At 36.5% G+C, this 24,571-nt stretch overlaps 1 protein-coding gene and 1 long non-coding RNA gene across 2 annotated transcripts in view; one reads left to right on the top strand and one right to left on the bottom strand.

Annotated features, from left to right (window-relative positions):
- Positions 1–21,937, top strand: part of LOC144436993 (ATP-binding cassette sub-family C member 9-like) — a 29,304-nt gene extending 7,367 nt beyond the window's left edge. Inside the window, exons 5-29 of the mRNA XM_078125860.1 lie at positions 1,634–1,796; positions 2,469–2,509; positions 3,332–3,625; positions 4,116–4,310; positions 4,570–4,648; positions 5,473–5,578; positions 6,710–6,799; positions 7,085–7,250; positions 7,966–8,103; positions 8,496–8,712; positions 9,317–9,525; positions 10,092–10,331; positions 10,879–11,036; positions 12,369–12,461; positions 12,884–12,986; positions 13,523–13,636; positions 14,038–14,149; positions 14,590–14,720; positions 15,163–15,241; positions 15,948–16,056; positions 16,263–16,366; positions 16,571–16,704; positions 17,193–17,255; positions 17,515–17,634; positions 21,872–21,937. Coding sequence (XP_077981986.1) covers positions 1,634–1,796; positions 2,469–2,509; positions 3,332–3,625; positions 4,116–4,310; positions 4,570–4,648; positions 5,473–5,578; positions 6,710–6,799; positions 7,085–7,250; positions 7,966–8,103; positions 8,496–8,712; positions 9,317–9,525; positions 10,092–10,331; positions 10,879–11,036; positions 12,369–12,461; positions 12,884–12,986; positions 13,523–13,636; positions 14,038–14,149; positions 14,590–14,720; positions 15,163–15,241; positions 15,948–16,056; positions 16,263–16,366; positions 16,571–16,704; positions 17,193–17,255; positions 17,515–17,634; positions 21,872–21,937 — 3,324 coding nt within the window. The remainder of the gene's footprint in view (positions 1–1,633; positions 1,797–2,468; positions 2,510–3,331; positions 3,626–4,115; positions 4,311–4,569; positions 4,649–5,472; positions 5,579–6,709; positions 6,800–7,084; positions 7,251–7,965; positions 8,104–8,495; positions 8,713–9,316; positions 9,526–10,091; positions 10,332–10,878; positions 11,037–12,368; positions 12,462–12,883; positions 12,987–13,522; positions 13,637–14,037; positions 14,150–14,589; positions 14,721–15,162; positions 15,242–15,947; positions 16,057–16,262; positions 16,367–16,570; positions 16,705–17,192; positions 17,256–17,514; positions 17,635–21,871) is intronic.
- On the bottom strand, positions 18,558–22,859 carry LOC144436354 (uncharacterized). The gene is made up of 5 exons (XR_013480953.1): positions 22,814–22,859; positions 21,244–21,329; positions 20,238–20,363; positions 19,075–19,198; positions 18,558–18,685 (listed from the first exon to the last, which is right to left on the bottom strand). It is a non-coding gene; the product is annotated as an uncharacterized LOC144436354 (long non-coding RNA).
- Between the last annotated feature and the right edge of the window lie 1,712 nt (positions 22,860–24,571).

Here is a 24,571-nt window from a genome sequence, read left to right as displayed (position 1 = left end):
CTTCGGCCCTCAATATCAGTTTGCGATTATACTAGTGTTGCGTCGGATCGGAGTTTAGATAAAACGTAGGAAAAAAAGGCGCGAGCGACTGTCGACAGTCTAAAATTTTACTAGTATGTCTACATACAACGAAGAAACCACATTTGATTCGATGAGTCTCATAGGTTGCAACCAACGAAGCTGTTCGTGCAAAAAGCTGTTCGTACACGATTTTACAGTGGGCGGGCAATTACCAAGTTTGGCCCTCTGGAGGGAAGGGAAAAATGACATGACGGTGAGATGACATGTTTCTTGAAGTGTTATTCTGCAGATTTTCTTCAAAACATTTTGAGACATTGGCTCTAGCAACCATGACCACGCCCTTAGCAACAACCAAATGGCAGTATATTTTGGTCAGATAACAAAATGTGTGCGAACCCAATCTATAAGTCCCCCGGACGAACTAAACAAAAAATTCTTTTAGTAAGGCCTCAGAACATCTTTTCCCCACCCCCTTGTAACTAAATTGGTCAAAATTTAAAAATTGTTGCACACAGCACAATCAATTTCAAATCAGTATGTAGTATTATGTAGTTGTAAACCTCTTGGCCCGCTCAAAGGGTACATGCGAGAAAACAGGATCAATGAAAGAATTTCTAAACATACATACACACGGGCACGGGTCTGGTTCAATTGCTGACTTTCTAACCAATAATTTACACTAGGGTGAGAGTAGGAGGCAACACCCATTTGGGTTTAGAGGATAACAATGAAACATTTTAATGAAGATAAACAAAGGATTAATATGCATAGAAAATGTTCATATGCTGCTATCTAACGCTTACTTCCTACAAAGTATAAAAGGGTTCAATTGTTCAATTACAGTACTGAAAATATACGATACACAAACAGTATGACGTAGGTACACAAACGGTTGAAATCTACAGCACAATGTCCAACTGAAAGTATCTTCTAAATTCCAACACTGGCGGCGCTCTTCTAGTGTGGTTACACTGTCAGTCAACTTGGAACACTCTCAATCCTTACACAGTTCTCATGACTCAAATGTTATGTTCATGTATGTAGTTCACTTCAACTCTCCACAAAGAGTCAATAGTGGATTGTACTGGGTAACACAGAATCCAACACAATGTTATAATATCTTCACTAGGCTTGCAATACAAAGTCTATGATATTCACAGAGCCTGGACTTCAGTATATTCATAGCTACAAACGGTGGTGTATTTCACAAAGATAACAACAGGGATTCTTAGACAATTGAATAAACATTCAAAAAGTGTATGCAAATATGCCTAGCAACAAGACCACGCTCATGGCAACAGCCAAATGATCGCATATATTGCAAAGATAACAACATGGATTAATAGACAAATGAATAAACATTCAAAAAATGTTTGCAAATATGTCTAGCAACATGACCACGCCCATAGTAACAGCCAAATGATCGCGTATATTGCAAAGATAACAACAGGGTAAACATTGAAATGTACAGTTGTGCTACAACGCTATTGTCGATATTTTTATCTAACAATGTGTGAAATGTCTGAAATGAAATAACGATACTTTACAAGAAGCCCGATGGGGTAGTATCACCACTTCATTAGAACTGACGGAAGTGTATTATTTGTCCCAGAAAGTTTCAGATGAACGTCTGAAGAAATCCAACGAACTGTTACAAGGCATCAAGTTACTAAAGTTGTATGGCTGGGAAGAAATGTTTTGCTCTGCTGTAGAAGTTGTACGTGGCAAAGAAATAAAGAAAATTATGAAAGCTGGTGGTTTCATGATTATAATAAGTAAGTCTAAAATGGCGTGTTAATGGTTAATGACTTTTAAATTTAATTTGAATATCTTAATGAGCTGTCAATCAAATACAAGAAACCGTGCAAAATAGTAGGCGTGATTGTTTTTTCTATCGGTTGCGTTTTTGAATAAACAGATTGACATCTCGTGTGACTGTGCGCGTAGTACTAAATCATTTTATTCAGAATCACGACTAAAACGATATTACACAATCATGGGAGATTTTCGCAGACACGCGAAATTTCAGTATATTTCGTCACAAATCGAGAAAAAACATCACAAATCCATAAATCATAATAACGACTTTGCTGTCTATTGTATTTCATCTAACGACTATTTCACTGTGAGTGTTATAGAAGGTGATAATTTATATTTATAACAACTTTAGAATTTGGTTAGACTTAAGTGTAAGAAAATTCTCTGATTAGGTCATAACTTTGTACGGTGAGCACGGAATCCCTCCAATGAGCACATTTTGAGATTTAAAAAAAAAGTCAATGTCCGAGTTTCTATATCGTTGTCACTTTGTTGGCATTAGGTATGTCTATATTTGAACTTTCCTTATTAGTGTAACCTCTTCCCGAACAGACGTAATCTGTAGGACAACAGGCACTGTGACTGGCACATACTATGTATTGATGGCAGTATTTTATGTTTTTTTTCAGTTGTTTTATTCCAAGCGATACCTGTAATAGTTACTTTCATAGTAAGTTGCTATTTTCAGCATGAATAATATAATACGCTACGTCATCATCAATCATCAATTCTTCGTCTTCGCCTGGCTGCTTTACAATCGTCTCTGTATTCCATTCACGCCTTTTCTTGCCTATTCTCAACTTCACTTTTGACTGCACGTCTTGTATACTGGTATAAGTGGTACGAACATATTCTCATAAGAGTCTCGTCTATCCGACAACAATTTATGCAGCAACAATAGGGAACTTACAAACCCGCCGTGTTGAATGTTGCATCATGGGAAATGTGAAATAAATACTAATCAATTAGTATTGTAAACAATGTTGATACATTGTTTGTAACCACAAATAATCAGTTCATAGTTACCCTGACCATTGTGTGTGTGTGTGTGTGTGTGTGTGTGTGGGGGGGGGGGGGTTGGGTTATTTTATCCCTAGCTCCAGATTACGTATAATGATAACCACAGATAATCCCACAGTCCTTTGCGTCTGAGCATGCTCAGTCTGCATTGCAAGTTCCCAATTGCTGATACCATCTCATAATACATCCATGCTGACCCTAAATGCACATATTTCAGAACTTTTACACGTTAGTTGTTCTAACCATAGACCCATAGAACCGTCACAACACCTCTGTTCTAACTTTACATAGACCGTTATTGAATGTACTAACGATGTTACTGATATAAATGCATTGATTACTCTAATAATCTATAACTATAAGCAAACTATAAAAAGGAGACAACTTACCATTTATGTAAACCTTTCCTAACAAAGTATTTACTGCCTGATCCAATACGATAGGTGATGTATTCTTCTTTTTATCTCAATAGTCATTTGCCATCTACTCACATGTGAGTGACACACCTCTGACCCCAGCTTTGGCTTTTACGTCATTGGCGCTGTTTAATCAGCTGGCATGGCCATTGTCAAGGTTAATATACACAGTTGGATATCTAACAATGGCAATTGCCAGCACTAATCGTCTAGAGAAGTTCTTTGCTGCAACTGAACTGGAAGATGAGGACAGCGGAAAGATGGCATCACGTCTTTTATCAGATGGTTTTGATGGTGAATATGATGACAAAATTGATGGCATTGACTCTGACAAACTTTCCGAAGCGTTGGTGAGACATTTTTTGTCTGTCATCGAATATACAATGTCTGTCTGTCTGTCTGTCTGTCTGTCTGTCTGTCTGTCTGTCTGTCTGTCTGTCTGTCTGTCTGTCTGTCTGTCTGTGCGTGCATACAAAGAGGGCCCTGGGGAAGACTACCTTTTAGTTAACCAGGTTATCTGTATGATTTTTAACCCTCTTTAAATAAAGTTTAAATAAAAAAAAAATAAAGTGCATGTATGTATGTATGTATGTATGTATGTATGTATGTATGTATGTATGTATGTATGTATGTATGTATGTATGTATGTATGTATGTATGTATGTATGTATGTATGTATGTATGTATGATTTATACATGAAAAATTGCTAAAACCCCGTAGAAAAACGACTATTTGTATAGATAAGATCAAGGGAAAACAGTGGCTTTGAAACTCGTGATATTTATTAAGCAATGAATGAAAGTGTTTTTTTTTTAAAAATGGTTTATGTTTTGGAACAGGACACTTTAAACGGTGACGTAGAAATGGATATGATTACTGAGAGAACCATTCACAATGACAAAGAAAGGCTGATAGCTGACGTCTCAAAAGCTAAATCTAAATATGGCTCGTTCAAGACTGTCTTGACAGATGCAAGGACATTTACAACGGTCAACGACGTTCAGCTTCCTGTTAGTAACGTTATTGCTGTACAGGTATGCATTAATATATGGACTATTGCGAACAAATTGAAATGTATCAAAACGTTTAAACAGATGGGGGGGGGGCGGGGGTTGAATCATTTAATATTTTTTATTGAACTTGAACCGTGCCATTGAGTTTCTGAACTTGAACTTGTGCTATTTTGACCAGTTATCAATTGTTATATTTAAAAAATTGTTGTCTCCTTAAATTTCCATATTTATGTATTTGAAGTCATAAATAATAATTAGTCTGGATAATCCTATGTTACAGATAAATGATGGAAGTTTTGCCTGGGATCTTTCTCAAGAGATTCCAACTCTATCCAATATTTGTGTAGACATTCCTACAGGTGAGTTAACAACAATACCAACATCTCGACCCCGGACTATGTACATGGTGACTGTGTCTTAGCTCATCAGTATCATACTAAGTACTGCATTACTTGTACCGAGCTAAATAGAATTTATTGGGCACTATTTACTACAGCATTTATTGCAACATATAAATTGCACCTATACTGGGTTTATATATAGTTTATGTATATTACTGTTAATATATAACAGCAACTTATTTTCACATTTCCTTCGTTGAAGATCTGATGTAGTTTGGTGTTTTTGGGGAAATGCCTTTCAATAAGACTGAGAAATATCTTGCCTAAACAGCAACTTATTTTCACATTTCCTTCGTTGAAGATCTGATGTAGTTTGGTGTTTTGGGGGAAATGCCTTTCAATAAGACTGAGAAATATCTTGCCGAAAGTATTGTGTTATATATATATATATATATATATATATATATATATATATATATAGTTTTGGTAGTACTGGAACTCTTTCTTGGGTGTAACTCGGAGTTTCACGCATATTGCGATCATCAGACATCAGACATATATATATATATATATATATATATATATATATATATATATATATATATATATATATATGTGTGTGTGTGTGTGTGTGTGTGTGTGTGTGTGTGTATTGCTACAGGTGTATAGTGATAGGTTCTTCAAATGCACGCCAAAATAAGAAGAAAAAAAACTTTCAGAACGAATATTTTAGAACGCCTATATAATAAGTGGACATACAAAATGTTAGATATAAATTCTTCTGAAATAATAGATACTCTATACCAACTAATGCCAGAATTTCTGCCTTCTACTGTTGATAGGACGATTAACTATGATAGTTGGATTGATAGGGAGTGGCAAGTCTTCTTTGTTGTCGGCAATAGTGGGAGATATGGTCACTGTGTCTGGTACTGTGCAGTGTAACGGGTAAATACAATATCGTTCACCTACAAAATATTCTTTACTCGGTTAGCTGGTCTTTCAAAACTATTTTGTTTTGTAACAAGCAGCTTAACTCTGGCCGCAAAACAACATCCACACCTTACGATAGAACTATAGTCTGACAGGCTCCCTCTGATATAGTGGTTAATGCTCAGGACTAGCACTACGGAGTCGGGGGAGGAAGGGTACTGTTTTAGGCAACAGCCCAGGCCTGATTTCTCCCGACAGTTCCATTGTAATTACCGAAGGCTCCCTTAACAGGCCTTTCCAAAATTGGCCAGGGTGGCACTCTACTTCCTGTCTGTGTACATTGGGGGTATACATGGTATAGGTTAGTCGGTTAGTCATCGAGCACGGCTACTTTCCTCGTTGTCTGAACAATACAAAAAACATCCCTGATTTACACTTCTACAGAATACAAGGAACAAAGCTCTTAAGAAACGGTACTATGAGGTGATGATACCCCCAATTTGATACCCCAAATTTCCTGTTTGTAGTCTGCAATGTCCTACTGCCTCCCCTCTCCTTTTATGCTTGTGGATGATGAGAGGTGACTTGACTGCAGTATTCCCCATAAACGTGAGATAAGCATGACAGGTCCGGGATCCTCGGTTGCGATTGGATGGCTATTGATCAGTTCTTAAATGTACTTTTGTGTTCAAACATTCAATATTTGATGTCGTTGAATTTCAATTGGATCGCGTGAAAGTGCAATTTACTTGCCGTGAATATTGTAATGTAAGCCAACATATTAATTATCAGATTCTCGGATTATACCGTGACATCTGAATGATTAATATGGTGGAATAGTTCGGCATTATGATTGATTATAGACATTCAACAGATATGCTAATCTCATCTCATCTCGTCTCGTCTCGTCTCGTCTCGTCTCGTCTCGTCTGTCTGTCTGTCTGTCTGTCTGTCTGTCTGTCTGTCTGTCTGTCTGTCTGTCTGTCTGTCTGTCTGTCTTTCTCTCTGTTTGTCCATGTGTTTCCCTCCCCCTCCCTCTCTCCCCCTCCCCCTCCCTCCCCTCTCTCTCACTCTCTCACTCTTCTCTCTCTCTCTCTCTCTCTCTCTCTCTCTCTCTCTCTCTCTCTCTCTCTCTCTCATCAATAGCACAATTTCCTATGCACCGCAGAAACCATGGATACAGAACAACACCATTCGAAACAACATTGTGTTCGGGAAGTATTTCGATTTCGAAAGGTGAGTTCTTCAATTTACATGAAGCAGCTGTGAAAATCTATAATGAACGAACACATATGTGTGTACCTTTTAAATGTCTCTAAGTGTTACTTTTGCTGTTGATACATATATAACATTAAAATTGGTATTATTATGAAGTTATTTTTGCGATTTATATTGCATCAAATAATACATGCTTTTCTAAACCGATAGTTTGCCATTACCCTCACCCCCGCTTGTTTATTGTTTTCTCTATGTTCAATGTTTCACTGCTAAAAACTGACACTAAATTGTGTTTTTTCAAAGGTATGAGACCGTCATAAAAGTGTGTGCTCTACGTCCAGATATTGACACTATGCCTGCTGGAGATATGACAGAGATTGGCGAGAAAGGTATCAACCTCAGTGGAGGACAGAAACAACGAGTCAGCGTGGCGAGGGCACTGTATAGTCATGCACCAATTGTGATGTTGGTAAATTGATTGTCTAATATTCATTTCAGATTCAGGAGATATCATATGGTTTAAATCGTTTGTGTATTTAAACCTGAAGATTTGATGAATAATTAATCTAAATCATATCAGAGATCAATCGACTCAAATCAACATAAATCCAATTCGCTAAATATATTTCGTTATTGTGTCCACCTTGTCATCCTACTTTCGTCCACCCTGTCAATAAATCATGAAGCTGTCCACCCTGTCAACGAACCATCAACTTCTATCTTGTGTCCAGTTTGTCTGTAATTTGTAATAATGGTGTTCACTCCTCTCTGAGTCGCATTAAAGGTATACTATTATTTTGACTGATCAGAAGTAAAAGTCATATCTTCCCATGTGACACTTTCTTCCCACTTTCAGGACTTGGTAGTAATTTGAAGTCCAGGAATCTAACACGGAATGTTTGGTCTGTCGTGTTTTTATAGCTTCACGCAGTCATTCTGACAATCATTTTGATAGGATCTCATTCACTTAAGTCAATATTTTAAAAATACTATAAAACTTGTATGAACAGATTAACATTTGTAGATATTGACGTTGGTCTAAGATTTGTTTGTTTGTTTGTAAAGACATCCATTGTATCATTTCATTTAAAGTTTCAGCCAATGCTGTTCTTTGTATTTTGCGAATGAAAAGTTTAAAGTTCAAAGTTTAAAGGTCAAACTGTTGTTGTATACCATTTGACCAGGATGATCCATTATCAGCTTTGGATGTACACGTTGGTACTCATCTCATGCAGCAAGGAATCATGGCGTTTCTGATGAAGGAAAATAGAACAGTGCTACTCGTTACACATCACATACAGTATTTGCAATATGCTGATAAGGTGATTACTATTTCTGTATATACGACAACCTCTTTAATAATACCACGTGATGCATGTACATGAATATCATCTCATCAAACGTTTGATGGGATGTCGACATTCATATAAATGCATCACTTGGTATTTGTAAAACCCAGATGAGATAACATTGACCAAGACAATTGCCCATATTTGGTTTTGATGGTACTGAGGTTGTAACTTGAATATTAGAAAGGTTGATGCAAACACCACGTCAAGTTTGGTGCATTGTATGCTGGTATCGATCAGACTATAGAACAGATCTGTGTACCCTTGTCTGGCACACATTGCATATTGGCGTATAGCTGTTTACTTCAGTGACGTAATTACGTGATGTATACCTGACATTAAATTTAATCCAATCTTCTCTATAGGTGATTGTAATGGCCAATGGTCAAATCGTGAAACAAGGTGATCGTGATGACATCGAAAAACACGATCCAGAACTCCTTCTTGACATTCAGAGAAAAATGCATTTAGACAGTAAAACAGGGGAGGAACCTAAATCAGGTTATATGATGGGTGGTTGCATGGAACATGAAGAAACCCAACCTGCAAAGTTAGACATGGTCGAAAAGAGAACAGAAAATGGTTCGTATATCCAAATTTATACATGTTTCGCACGAGAACAGAAGCAGACAATTGTGGCATAAATCGTCACACCTAGAGTAATGTATTTTTATTTCCGGTTCTGGGTTTTATATATCCTCCCCCCCCCCTCGTTGTTTACATATTCTGTTTTTGAAAGTGACAGCAAGCATATCCCCAAGACATAATTCTCCAAGACTGTTTCAAAGCCATTCGACCCGAATCACTCTAAGCCCCCCATAAAGGTGAAGAACATAGCTTCTAGATCTCGAACATAACATCTCCCACCTACCTGTCGCCATCTAGGTAGCACATGTTGATAAACTTTTGTTTTTCACTTTCGTTCGTTCCTCGTCATCAAGCTAGGTATGTATACTCGTTTTGCAAAACCTCTTGAGCACTTCAACACAGTACTCATTTCTCTATATAAACACCATCGGATGGGGGAAATAACATGCGTTAATTCATTTACTATTAATGTATTATCGAATTTGTGAAGATTTTTTGATTTATAGCTAATTTACCTAATCTAATATTTGTATGTTTCATTACAAAATATGTGATTAGTATAATTATTCCGAGTTATTTTATGTGTTTGAACTTGTAGACATTACAGGTAGCTTGATTGAGAAGGAAGAACGAGAAAGAGGGTCCGTGTCTTGGAGGATTTATCAAGCCTACGCCAAGGCTATCAAATATCCGTGGGTTGTTTTGATATTGCTTTTGTTTCTTGCCCAAACCACTGTGTTTATCCTGAACAATTTTTGGTTGTCAGCGTGGTCGGAATCTGGCGCCGATATTGGTAACAAATCTCAGGTAAAACTGTACATAAAATTATGCCTTACTAGTAACTAGCTCCAGATGGTTCACCTGCTGTATAAATTTGGCAATATAATATATTATTATATAATGAATAACGGAATGCTGCGAACGAAGTGAGCAATTTGTGTATGTACACGATTACGCTCGTGATAACATGTTTAACAAGTTTATTCGAGTACTAATTTCCTGACATTGAAATTTTGACTCATTATACGTACGTGTTAATGTTGTCAGTGTAGGAGGTAAAAAAAGTAAGTTTCCTACCGTTATTTTCAGCAAAATGATATGAAAACACAAAATTACCCCCCCCCCCGAAAAGGATGATTCATATGTCTCTTAAAATACTTAAATGGTGACAATTTTATACTTTAGATTTCTCTCTTTGGCAATTTTCCAGACAAGCCAACATTAGTTTGCCTAAAACGGCTGTCCTCTTACAAAAATGTAAAATCATTTTTATCGTTACGGTGCTGTTCAGTTCATCAAAATGGTAACTTGTAGGAGGTATTTCCCAACAAATCTAAACCAGTGATGTTATCTTTTTCTTTTTGGATCGCCAGGAGGAAGTGAATGAGGAATTGTATTTCTACCTTGGTGGATATGCTGCATTATCTTTTTCTTACATTGGAACAGCAACTGTAACAAATAGTCTCTATGTTATATGTTGTTTATATGGAGCAAAACGAATGCATATCGCGCTGATTCGTAACATCACCCACTTACCAATGCGGTTCTTTGACACAACCCCGATTGGTCGTATTCTCAACCGACTTTCTAATGATACACATTTGATAGATCAGGTAAGGTTACCTTCATTGTAGTTCGATTATTCATCGTCCTCTACATACAAAGGATACTTTGATATTTTGGTTCTATTTTTCAGGCACATATAAGGTATTCCTTCTACAAAATATTTAAAGTGTTACATTATATCCCTTCGGAGTTTAAGTAAAATAGGAATCACATTCGAAATAAGCTGTTATAATTGTTTTCTTAGGCTAAAATAAATCAAATTAAATAAAACCAAACTGTATGTTTGAAACTTTGCTATACTTTTCCCATTATAGCAGTATCTCTTGCAATATGATAAAATAGTAACCCCGTATAGAAAATGTCTCCTTTTCACAAAAGTAGAATATGACAGAATCCCATGACATGTGAGTGCAAGTGTGGCGTACTTGAGGGTTGCACGAGTGTTTGCAGTGTTCCCTGCGGTCTTACTTTCGCGAGAGTACGTAGAGAGCAAGCACACACGAGTGCAAATACTGCGTACCCACGTGTGTACCGGTAGAAGTACTCACTGGTACATATGTAATAATATGTGTTTCTCTCACTTGATATTCTCAGAGGTTGTGGCTGAGTATGCAATCTTTGTTGAATTCTTCATTACAATGTATCTCGGCATTGGTTGTCAATACCATTGTTCTTCCGGTGTTTATGCTGATAGCTCCCATTTTACTGGTTATATATGTTATAGTGATGAAGATTTATATCACATCTTCAAGGTAGGTTGGAACATCTGTTAGGCTAACACTGGTCTTTGGTCGTGCTTTGATTGCCTGCTAATACCACATTCACGGATGTGATACTGTCTGTTGGGAGGCAACTAACATCATGTGGGTGTGATACCACCTGTTTGGAGGAAACTAACACCACGTGGATGTGATACTGCCTGTTAGGTGGATACTAGTTAAATAATAACACATGCCAGAGAGGGCAATATCACAATTTAGTGCCTGCACAATGGTTGGCACTCTTTACCAAGATCTTGGTAAAGAGTGCCAGCCCGAGGGCAGGCATTACATTGTGATATTTCCCGAGCGCATGTGTGATTAATTTTTTTTACACCGTCCACTCATTATTCGTCCAATCATTCACATAGCTACTCTTCATTCATCATCATTCGTCATCGATAGAAAAGTTTCCCTTTCAAGGTGCATTTCCAAATTGTACTTGCAGTTAAGCATCGAATACTGTAATTGTATTTATTCAAATTTCTGCAAGAAATAAACTTGTGTGACTTACTGTAGTTAGTTTGCCATCTCGAGCGAGTAAAACTGGAGAACATGCTCAGAATAGATGTACAACGGTCGAAATAAATCCAGCGGGCAATAGTGCCGGGCATTAGTCTGTGCACGCGCGGGCAATACCACCGCACGGGCAATAGTCTATTTAAAGAAGGTCATGTGATTCAATTCTGACCAATGACAGCTTGTGTAAGAACGTCGAGGTGTAATAAAACCACGTGGATGTGATACTGCCTACTAACACCACGTAGATGTGATACTGCCTACCAACACCACGTAGATGTGATACTGCCTACTAACACCACGTGGATGTGATACTGCCTACCAACACCACGTAGATGTGATACTGCCTTTTAGGTGGATACTAACACCACGTGGATGTGATGCTGCCTACTAACACCATATGGATCTGATATTGCCTGTTAAGACGATACTAACACCACGTAGATGTGATATTGCCTGTTAGGAGGATACTAACACCACGTGGATGCGATGCCGTCTACTAACACCATGTGGATTTGATATTGCCTGTTAAGACGATACTAACACCATGAGGATGTGATATTTCCTGTTAGGCTTATGCATTCAATCCAGCAAAGTTTTATTTGATATAACAGTTACCGTTAATACATTATGGAAAGATCTTCAAACTACTAAAAACCGGCTCAATACGTATTAACAATGCCTACCATTATGCCAATAGACGCTGATACTATGATGGATTATATACACTAATACAATTTACATTGTTATTAAGCTGTCACCGTCAACTCCTGCTGTATGCATAACTTTTGATAACTTTGTTTTCAGGGAATTGAAACGACTTGATAGTATTACCATGTCACCAGTTTTGGCACACTTTTCGGAAACTCTTGGTGGATTGTCGACAATAAGGGTATTTAGGTAAATATAACATATTGTGTGTGTAACATCGCTGAAATAGAAATTCAAATATACACCCAGTTTATGTACATTTGTCGATACACTATTTGGATAATTCGAATAGCAAATGGTTCATAGCATCCAACTATTTATTGCCCCAGTATTCAAACATTTGATAGTATGTGATGTTACTGAAAAAGGTTTAACTATACCGTATTCAAGAATTATAAATTAAAATCACAAATCGGGTTTGTAGCCACACTAGCCTATCTGCAGTATTATCTTTCCTAACACGTGCAATACAGTTAAGGCTGCATTTTAAAAATATGACGGAGAGTATATAACTGGGATCGCAGTTAGTGATCTTAGCTGGGGTAGAAGTTTCAAGGTAGAAGTCAAGGTTGAAGTTTCATATTACAGGATTTTATTATTGCTATTTTCAGAGACGAAAGAAGATTTGTGAAGCGCATTCTAAAATTGGTTGATGTCAACAACTTAGTACAACTGTATTTGCAGACAAGCGATAGATGGTTGGCAGTTCGTTTGGTAGGTGTATCAGTATGTGCGTATAGATGGTTGGCAGTTCGTTTGGTATGTGTATCAGTATGTGCATATAGATGGTTGGCAGTTCGTTTGGTAGGTGTATCAGTATATGTGCATAGATGGTTGGCAGTTCGTTTGGTAGGTGTATCAGTATGTGTATATAGATGGTTGGCAGTTCGTTTGGTAGGTGTATATAGTCAGACAGATAATCTTCGTGAAAATGGAATGATACAACACTGGCAATGCAATGCGCAAACGAGATTGATACATTGGTAAATGCAAAAAAGTTATAACAGGTCTATATCGAACGTTATCAAAAAGATCCAAACATAAATAACACCAGAAATGAAATTTAAGTGTTAATGTACTGTTGTTGATAATGTGCTAGTCTAAAATATTGGATGTGTCGACCTCACCACATCAAACATTTTATAGCTTTGCTTCGTCTTCTTCTTTTTTTGTGTCTTGTGGATGAGATTGCATCAAGTGTATCACAATTTGCCTGTGAAATTCAATTGTATAATGACTTCTATTAACAGGAGTTGTTAGGTACTGCCGTGATTCTAATTTCTGGAGTATCAAGCCTGCTAACCTGTGTGTTCAGTGACCTCGAACCTAGTCTTGTTGGATTATCACTTACCTATGCATTGTCTGTAAGTTTATTTTCACCATGTCCAATTTAAACCCTTGGTTATCATGTATTGTACAGTGAATATGTTTTAAAGAAATATGTTTTATATTCTTTTCTATTGCCTTACATTACCTTTTCTGGTGCCAATGAATTTCGTTCGATTCAGTTCGTATTCGTTTTCATTGGCATTACCTGTTTTAAATACTTGGTAACTTTGCATACGATAAACCGATATTAAATTTATGACTTGCTATATTGAGCACAATAATTATAAAACGTAAACATATAAAGTCATCGTGGCTAAACGATGATGAAAACAAAACGGGAGGCGACACTTTGTGAACCACACTGTTAAATTATTTGTTTATAAAATGTCGACGAATATAAACGAAGATGACATTATAGTTCTCACATTTTTTTCAGATGTCAGGATTTCTGACATCGTTTGCAGTAAATGCCGGAGACTGTGAATTACAGATGAACGCCACTGAACGAGTCGTATATTATACTCGATTGAAGCGGGAAAAATACCAGGGTATGTATAAAACCAATTTTCTATAGAAATGAAGGCGACCATAGACCAATACATGGGACAATGGAATGTTGATTGGAGTGAGTAACATACATAACACACAGACACACAGAGACAAACACACGCACGCACGCACGCACTACAGACACACACACACACACATACAGACAGACAGATTAACAGAAACACATCTTTATGTGTAACCTTAAGAAGGTAAAACTAATAGAAATTAACATTGTCGCTATTCTCCCCGTCGATTTTGGTGCAACGCTTTCGGGGGCGGTATTGATTTAATGATGTGCATAGTATGACATTATAATGACTACATATATCTTATCACGAAGACAATGACAATACAAAATCAGTGTCATTGATCTTACAATACAAATCATGAACAAAACCACGTCTTCATCACTAGTAAACCATCATTATGTTATTTCAAGGTGTACACCAACCACCGTCAACCTGGCCAATGAAAGGCGATATCAGATTGGAGAATATCTCGGCTCGATATGCATCTCACTTAGATCCAGTTTTAGAAAATATAACCATTCATTTCAAAGGAGGACAAAAGGTAAAGAAAAAAATATTGAATTATGTTGTGATTGTCCTTTAGTCTATTAACAATGTAATATGACTGTATAAAAGCCAGATGCTTTATATATACATACTTTATATTTTACTTGAAAGAATTAGTTCACGCACCTTGAAATTTGTCTTCGAAAACATTTTATATGATTATAAAAAAACTTGGAAACATTTGCAGAGGATACTCTTGCAACGTTAGAATATATGTCCTTCAGAAGAAACACATTACTTTGTTCTATACACAAAATTGCCATAGTGGATTTAGCGTTCATCAATGACATTAACATTGCCATAGTGGATTTAGCGTTTAACATTGTCATGGTGGATTTAGCGTTCATCGGTGACATTGAATGCTGTAACATAGCCATGTGATGGATTTAGCGTTCATCAATGACATTGAATGCTATAACAGTTCTAATTAATTTCAGATTGGAATATGTGGTCGTACAGGGAGTGGTAAATCATCCCTCACCTTAGCGTTGTACCGAATGATAGATACATACAAAGGTATTTATATATATAATTATAATATAACGAGTGTATACAGCGTACAGTTTGTATGTTCATTGACTGTACCCGTGCTGCTACCTTTGATTGTCACTTTATATTAAAGGGGAACACCACTCCGGGAAATCGAGCCACTGTCATAAAATATGGGTTCTGGAGATTCATCACAAGATTTTTTCCATCGCCTACAATTACGTGCAATTTTTGGGAAACATCAAGTTTATCTTGTGCATTTATATGGTATCTTTGCTATGAATCATTGCTATGGATGAACCAATTGCAATTCCCACCTTAACGTCAAATCTACAATTAAATCCACTCTAACTGCACCAATACCCACTCTCGCCCTAACCTCAGACCACTATAGACTATAATGTTCCAAGCTCTATTAATAGCCACCCTAACAAATAATCACACCAAATCTACAGAATTCCATTTCTTTCAACACCCACCTTAATTATACCAACGCCGACCTCGCCTAGAATCCAGTAGTCTGGAGAATTATCTGTATGTTACAGGGGAAAGGCAACAGCGAAAATTCCCCATGACTAAGATTCTAGGCAAATGCCAACCTTAACTCAGGAAATGGCTATTAAACCTAACTTTACCTCAGCACCCACCATAGTGATGAATACCTAGCCACAATGTAATATAAACACCTACTGGTACTTGCCTAACTCAGTTAATTAATTATCTTACTATTTAGGAACAATTTACATAGATGACGTCAACATCTCTACCATCCCTTTGTTGACTCTACGTAGTCGATTAGCCATCATACCCCAGGACCCTGTGCTATTTTCAGGCACCATACGGTATGTATATTTACAGGAATGATCTTGTCTATCCTAGAATATACCAAGTATCAGTTAAGCACTTTTGACCTATAGGATTCTTGTTCATTGCTTGATAGATGGTGCTCTTTATCATTATTATTGGTAACTTGTGTTCTCAAAAGAAATTCACAGATACAAGAATGTAACTGACACTTCACATAATGTTTACATTTTTTTGGTGATAGATACAATCTTGATCCAGAGGTTGTGCTTAGTGATAAAGAGATCTGGGATGCCATTGGGCTCGTACAAATCAAATCTATGGTGTTAAACCTAGATGAACAGCTAGGTAACTATATGTATGTATGTATGTATGTATGTATGTATGTATGTATGTATGTATGTATGTATGTATGTGCGTGCATATATGCACGTGCTTGCGCATGTGTTCTATTTGTAACTGCTATGTCATTGTATTCTGTAAATTGATATTTGATATTGAAATTTTAAATTGCAGTGTAAGATATCTAGTTCCTTTCTATTTAAATTATAGACCATCAAATCAATGACGATGGGGACAATTTTAGTGTTGGTGAGAGACAGTTGATTTGCTTAGCTAGAGCATATCTCAGAAAATCTCAGGTTCTTGTGATGGACGAGGCTACAGCTTCAATAGACACGAAAACGGTAAGATTAACAATATCAAAATTATATGAATATATTATGTTAAATAGTATGCAAATTTATTGACTATCAATAAGTCGTGTTTTGTTGACATTTCACCGTCTTAAACTCCGTTTGATTATTGAAAGCTCTTGTCTGTCTGTCTGTCTGTCTGTGTGTGTATGTATGTATGTATGTATGTATGTATGTATGTATGTATGTATGTATGTATGTATGTATGTATGTATGTATGCATGCATCTGTCTGTGTGTGTGTGTGTGTGTATGTATGTATGTATGTATGTATGTATGTATGTATGTATGTATGTATGCATGCATGCATGCATGCATACATCTGTCTGTCTGTCTATCTATCTATCTATCTATCTATCTATCTATCTATCTATCTATCTATCTATCTATCTATCTATCTATCTATATATCTATCTAATCAATTATATTGTTTTGTGCTTTCCATCGCATCAATATGTTCTCATTTAATTTAACTTTCAGGATAACATTTTGAAGAATGTTATACGGACAGCGTTTGCCAGTAGAACGGTACTTACAATAGCTGTAAGTATATGTAATGTGATGTGATGTAATGTGATGTGATGTGATGTGGTGCACTGTGCTGTGATATGATGTGTTGTGGTGCGGTGTGATTTGATGTGATGTAATCTGCTGTGATGCGGTTCGGGTGATGTGATGTGATGTGGTAGGATGGGGTGGGGTGGGGTGGGATTTGATGGGTTATTTTGTGCTGTGCTGTGACAATATGTGATGCAATGCAATGCAATACAATGTGATGTGATATTACTCTTTTTATTTCCAGCACCGTATTTCCACTATCATGGACTCTGATATGGTTGTAGTTTTGAGTAAGGGTCAGATCAAAGAATACAACACACCTCAGAATCTTCTCAGCAACGAAGACAGCATATTTGCATCGTTGGTCCTGGGAGCCGATCTGTAACTAAAATCCATGCTACTCTACATAGGCTTATGCACAAGCTATGTTTAGTGCAGTGTAGTAGTCCATAGAGTTCGTTTTGTCTTTTTGTTTGTAAAATTTTCACTTCAAGATTATTTTTACATTAATATGTTTCTGTTATGCGCAAAATCTATCATTTAACATTTTATTGACAACTAAAACTCGGTTGACCTGCCTTATCATTGATATATCTTAATTAGAGAGAGAGAGAGAGAGAGAGAGAGAGAGAGAGAGAGAGAGAGAGAGAGAGAGAGAGAGAGAGAGAGAGAGAGAGAGAGAGAGAGAGAGAGAGAGAGAGAGAGAGAGAGAGTATATATATTTGAGTATGTGTGTGAGTATGTGAGTATGTGCACTTAATTGAATAAAACATTTGTGGTTGATCAACCGGACGGATTGTCACGAGTGTAAGACATGAGGAATTTGGTCTCTCAATGGGCGTCAACAAACACCAGGTGATCATGATACACGACTTTGTGATATTATATTATATGAGGTGCATGTCCAATTGTCGTTTCATTGTATCGATACATCAGAAAACATCGTATGTGGAACAAAACAAGATTTTCAGCACCCCCTTGGATTTGCGTTATTGAATAGCTGCTTGTATTGAATCCTTCAAACGTTGTACAATTTTCAAAAACAAAAGTGTACATGTACGAAAAAAGTGGTATATGCCAATGTCCACACATACATACATACATACATCTTTGCGCGCGCGCACACACACACACACACCACACACACACACACGCAAATAAATAAATAAATACATACATACATACATACATGCATACATACATACATACATACATACATACATACATACATACATACATACATACATACATACATACATAAAACCGACAAGAAAGCCTAAATGTATATCATCCATGCAAACATCAAACTGTTTATTTTGTAAAGAAAGGCCAGGTAGCACTTTCTCTACAGTTATTGAGATAGTGCTATATTTGTTATTGATAACTTCAGAATTTGCTTCTATGTCTTCAGAAATCTGAAAATCAAACAGAGAGTACGAGAAACTAATCTTATGGTTGAATGTAGCCGGGCAGAAGGAATGTTTTAAAGCTTTTTTATACAACAGGGTTGTATTTCTCAAATTGACCATTGTGCCCCTAAAGGTCCGAGCCAAGGGTAATAATTGTAAAGCGCTCTGAGCACAGAGTAGGAAAGCGCTATATAAATAGCAACATTATTATATTATTATCATGAAACTGAACTTGTCTCAATTCAAACAGTTTCGAAACAGTCTGGCTAGCGTTCGCTCTGTTAACAGAGTATGATAAGGATAGCATATTGCAACTATATATGTAATTTCACAAGAAAAGGAAATAACAGTAATAGTATTGCAGATTATCATTCTTTTTTGATACATGTGCTTACCTTTAGTCACACCCAGCTTCATCTGACCTGTCAAAGCAATCATAATAGCCATTGCACAATAGTGAATTCGGTATGCATCGATGGCTTCCACAGTCGTATTCACCATCAATGCATTTGTCGTAATCTGTGTGGTGAATAATATGAATTAGTAATAATCTTCAACCATCGATATACATTTCTTATTAAATGGGAAAGTATTCTTGTCGTATCTTAATCATTAGTCTCAAATGAATGTGAACTTTTCCACAAAGTGAGGAACATCAAAGAAAAAATACATAACCTATCTTGATTAGCTAGGAGACTTTTGCCGTGTTCACTATAAAAAAAACTACCGTTGTAGTCTAGTAAACTAGTATTGGCAAGCCTAATAGCCAGAGATTAACATATGACTTGAACTATCTATACATTAATCAGTCACTATTTAAAGTCACATGCCATTGCACTGGAGAAAATAGCTCAGAGCAATCAATACAAAAACACAAACTTGTTTCCTAGTAATGACGCATCTCTTTCGTAGAAAGGCCACAATCCATGTATATCAACAGTAATAATAATAATGTTGGCTTCTATATAGTGCTTTCCAAATTTTTGCTCAAAGAGCTTTACAATTATTTCCCCTGGCATGGATCTATACTTTATACTACCTCAACTCCCTGGGAGCATACAATCAAGCACATGGGATTAAAGCATTCACATTGCAACCCCTCTCCTCTCTCCTACCAGGTCCCTAATTATACAGTTGATTTGACTGAGGCACAGTCGTGGTTCAAATCTTGCTCAAGGACTTTAGTCACTCAGAAACAAACGGCAGCGATGGGGCTCGAACCTGCGACCTGCAGATTCCAAGCCGACAACTCTCACCAATCGCAAAACTTGACTCCACAGTACATACATACATACATACATACATACATACATACATACATACATACATACATACATACATACATACGTACGTACGTACGTACGTACGTACGTACGTACATACATACATACATACATACATACATACATACATACATACATACATACATATGCCCAGACACAACTAAAAAAAACCAAAACAATTTGGTATTTTCACCAAAGACACTCTCAGAAAATGTATTAAAGGATTTAAAGCATGATAAGAAACAATTTCTGAAAACTCTACTGAAGTTACTTACGACAACGTGATTCATCTCTGCCGTTTGGACAGTCTTGAACGTGGTCACATTGCTGTTTTTCATCGATGCATGTGTCGTCAAGGTAGTTGTCATTGCAGCTACGTTGAGTTTTCTTCTTACACGTTCCTAAGGCAAACAGAGGTATAATGGTCTCAATGATAGGAAATCACCTTCGATAGCCCAACCTAGTTATATACCTTCCAAAGCCCATATCATCAAGATACTTTGTCATATATGTATATATAAACTCGTAAGCATATACCATTCAAACAATCAATTTTCTCCTATACTGCGCAATGTTATTTATATATAATACTGATAGATGTCATTTATTAAGAACTATGAACTCACTGACATGCATGTATTAAGGATGAGCGATAGGCATAAAAAACAACACAACTGCACAGACGTGACCGTCGCGCAGTGCAGACTTTGTTTTATTAATACTATAGAAAGTGCATGAGTTATTACTAATTTTCTTTGATCAGGGTGCGTACGTGAAAAGGAGTCAACTGCTTTACTGAGGTATGGCGCCATCTTATGGTGAGATTGTGAGAGTACAGAATGGGACTCCAGCATCACATGGTCGATACACAAATCATTGATTAGCGCAAAAAAAATGTGGCAACCAACAATTTTTGTTCTGTTTTCAAGAATTACATGATAAAGTCTACATCTTGCCATATTATCATAAAAATGAAATTATTAGACAGATATTTCGATGAAAATATAATATTTTTGCAATGAAATCATTTGACCAGGCTTATGGTAAATACCCTGGAAATCTTTAAAAATAGTTTAAAATTGACATACCACTTTTCCTACATAGGAAATATAATGGGCGAAGTAAAAAGCTATTAATATGGAAAATGTACATTCAAGTTCTATTTTTATTGAAATATGAAGATGAAAATTCATTTTCATAATTTCATAATTTCATAATTTTCATAATTTCATGCAGCAATAAATACCAAATGAAAATTGTTGTAAAACAGGTGTTACTTACCTTGCTCCATTGCATCGGCTACAATCAAACACATACAAAGGAGTACAATAATTGCACACTTCATGGTTGTAGATTTTGGTTTTCGCCTACAAATGAACAGTAACATATCTTGTGTAGGGGTGAGATCAACAATTCAATGTAGGATAAAAAACTTTGTAGGATAAAAATTGATGAAAAAAAAATTGGTCATTGTTTCAGACAGCTCGATCAATTTGAATTCAGTATGTAGTAGTATGCTGTGAGTAGAATATCCTCGTTCGCGACAGGTATTTTAGTGCTATGCCTTCATTATAGCGAAAATGTTTGCATTTCTCGATTTGACAACATTTGTGAGAAATATTTGTATTTAGCTAGGGTACAAAATGATTCTATTAAAAGTAAAATCATTTTCGTTGGATGAGAACTAAAATAGTTCAAAACCCCGCAACCCCAAAGTAAAAGAATTTGGTTGTTTATCCTACATTGAGCTATTGATATCACCCCTTAGCTATTTCAACATTTCAGTGATATTGTCAGTCAATGCATAATTACAAATCAATGGAAAATGCAAAGCAGTGTTTGAGTATACATTAACATAGCATGAAATCGTAATTTGCGACCACAGCATTCGAATAAATGTTTCCTTCAGATAAAAAAAAGCAAGCCTAATACTAGAATCCAAATATGTGTTATGATAACAGTTATATCAATTTGATGACAGTTATACTCCTCTCCGACTCATCTCCATTGTTTAACCATGCTCTCAATTACATTTTGCGGACAGCTATTCTTATAAATGGACTTATTTTACACAAAGAAAGTGTTCGCATACCGTTAATCCATGAAAGAAAGTGCCCGCTCACACTTTAGCCCATAAATGAAACTGTCCGCAGCTTGTTAATCATTTTCTATAGCACTGTCTCCACATTGACAACTGTTACAATGCAACCAATATGTGCTGCCCTGTCTAACATCCTGTTCTACAATAGACCCTATACGAAATGTGTAGGGTCTATGGCTCTACCGTGCCTAATTCTGCACCTGTCATTCTATAAAGTGTGTGTAAAATATCGCCCTTACTATACTTTAGCAGGTCTGGTTATATACTTATCTATCCAAAACATGCTCTATAACCAAAGTGACTTGTGCAGAAAGTAGGTTTCCATATAGAATTTGTTATTGACATGACAATGCTTATGTGCGCCAGGGTTAGTAACAGAGTTATGGGTGTTAATGGGTTTCACACTGAACGTTTGGAGAAACATCGGAGATGTGCTGGATGGGATTACTATAGTGAATATTGTCATTAACATGATAATAGGTAAGAGGTTACGTAACAGGGCTGTAAATAACAAAGTTGACTCTCTGGTGAAAAACCTAAAAACTCGTCGAATTCGAAGTATAACTTCGTTATAGGGCAGGTCCTCGACCATTTACTGTAAAAAAATAACAGGATACTTTTTGTAACCCATCTGTTATTTTGTCCTCGGCTGTGCCCAGGACAATATAACAGATGGGTTACAAAGAGTGTCTAATTCTTTACAGTAACTGGCCAAGCACTTGCCCTATAACTATCAGAAATTCAACTTACCGTGTGGTTGGTAGGAGTACCTATGCAATTTTACCAAAGGTTTGTATAATAGTCACACGTATTAGAATAACGCATACTTATATACATTTGATGCATAACAGACACGCCTATTTCAAGATGATAAAGAGCGTTCGTGAATCCAACACATGCCAGTCATTTAGAGGCTGTAAAATGTGGATACTAGCCACAATGCCCTCATCAAACAGAGAAACTGAACAACTAACAATAATGCTCCTACACAGTACAAATACGAAATATTGACAAGATTTGTTGATTTTAAAGATTTCTGCCACGATATTAGGTATATTTCATGGATTGAACTTTTGAAAGTTTTCCTATGTCTATACCATGGTTAAAACACTGAAATGTTTGTCTATGCCAAGTTCAATATAGAAGCTTACATTCCACATTGTTATAAACATCTTTAGCTTCCATGTATTCGAAAAGCTATACCATTACTATGCAAGCTCTTATTAAATTCGCATCATCATCATCATCATCATCATCATCATCATCATCATCATCATCATCATCATCATCATCAACAACAAGAATGTATGTGTATGTGTATGTGTATGTGTATGTGTATGTGTATGTGTATGTGTGTGTGTGTATGTGTATGTGTATGTGTATGTGTATGTGTATGTGTGTGTGTATGTGTGTGTGTGTATGTGTATGTGTATGTGTATGTGTATGTGTGTGTATGTGTATGTGTATGTGTATGTGTATGTGTGTGTGTATGTGTGTGAGTATGTGTATGTGTATGTGTATGTGTATGTGTATGTGTATGTGTATGTGTATGCGTCTAATTCATGGATTGAACATTTAAAGGTTTGCCTCTTTCTCATGGATAGAACTTTGCCTCCACACACACACACACACACACACACACACACACACACACACACACATACGGTATGAGTCAATGGTAAGAGTAACTTACTGTGTACACATACATGAAATATATAACAAAACTCAGCAAATGTATGCTAAAGTGCCTAATACCATATTTTAGCTAAATATCTAATCAGCTGTAGCCATACCATATCACACACATACATACATACACACACATACATACATACATACATACATACATACATACATACATACATACATACAATGTGCAAAAGTGCACAATGAAAGTTATTGATCAAATTGTCTGGACAAGCAGGCTTTCAAATTCGTACTCTTCTATTTGAAGTATTGAAACTTAACATCTGACCCCTTAACGTTCCATCACAATCATTCACATCTACTCTGGTAATCCTTATAATGTATACTGACAGCTTATTTGACAGGCTTTTGTACTGCGATGTTGGCCATAGAATACTGACTGAAAAGACTTCAGGAGACATTTCTTGTCGAATGCGTATATTTCAAAGGGGCTATCATGTCTGCTGTATCATTTCATCTTTGAGATACCAGGAATTATAAACATCAGTACTCATCTTTCTATGAAATGACAATGAAATGTGGTGAATTCTTTGTCATTTCATTCACGCTTGTTCACCCGAACAACATACTTTTCTTTTGTTTTAAAAAAAAAACACACACAAAAAACTCATCTTTCGATGGATGTCTCTGACATTCTACGGGTACTACCGAGAGCCACACGCCAGTCAAATCGCAGACTCGACAAAACACTACAAAAAATACAGCAGCGTACGTTCTATTCTTTTTCATGTCATCTTCTCGTGTAAACAACACTATCGTTGTCTTGCCCTAAGCAAATGATCCGATTGGTAGAACACAAAC

This window comes from Glandiceps talaboti, chromosome 6 (genome assembly GCF_964340395.1).
Source record: "Glandiceps talaboti chromosome 6, keGlaTala1.1, whole genome shotgun sequence".
In the NCBI taxonomy this organism is placed as follows: domain Eukaryota; kingdom Metazoa; phylum Hemichordata; class Enteropneusta; family Spengelidae; genus Glandiceps; species Glandiceps talaboti.
The sequence above is the reverse complement of the archived record's forward strand: the minus strand, read 5'-3'. Positions and strand labels throughout refer to the sequence as shown.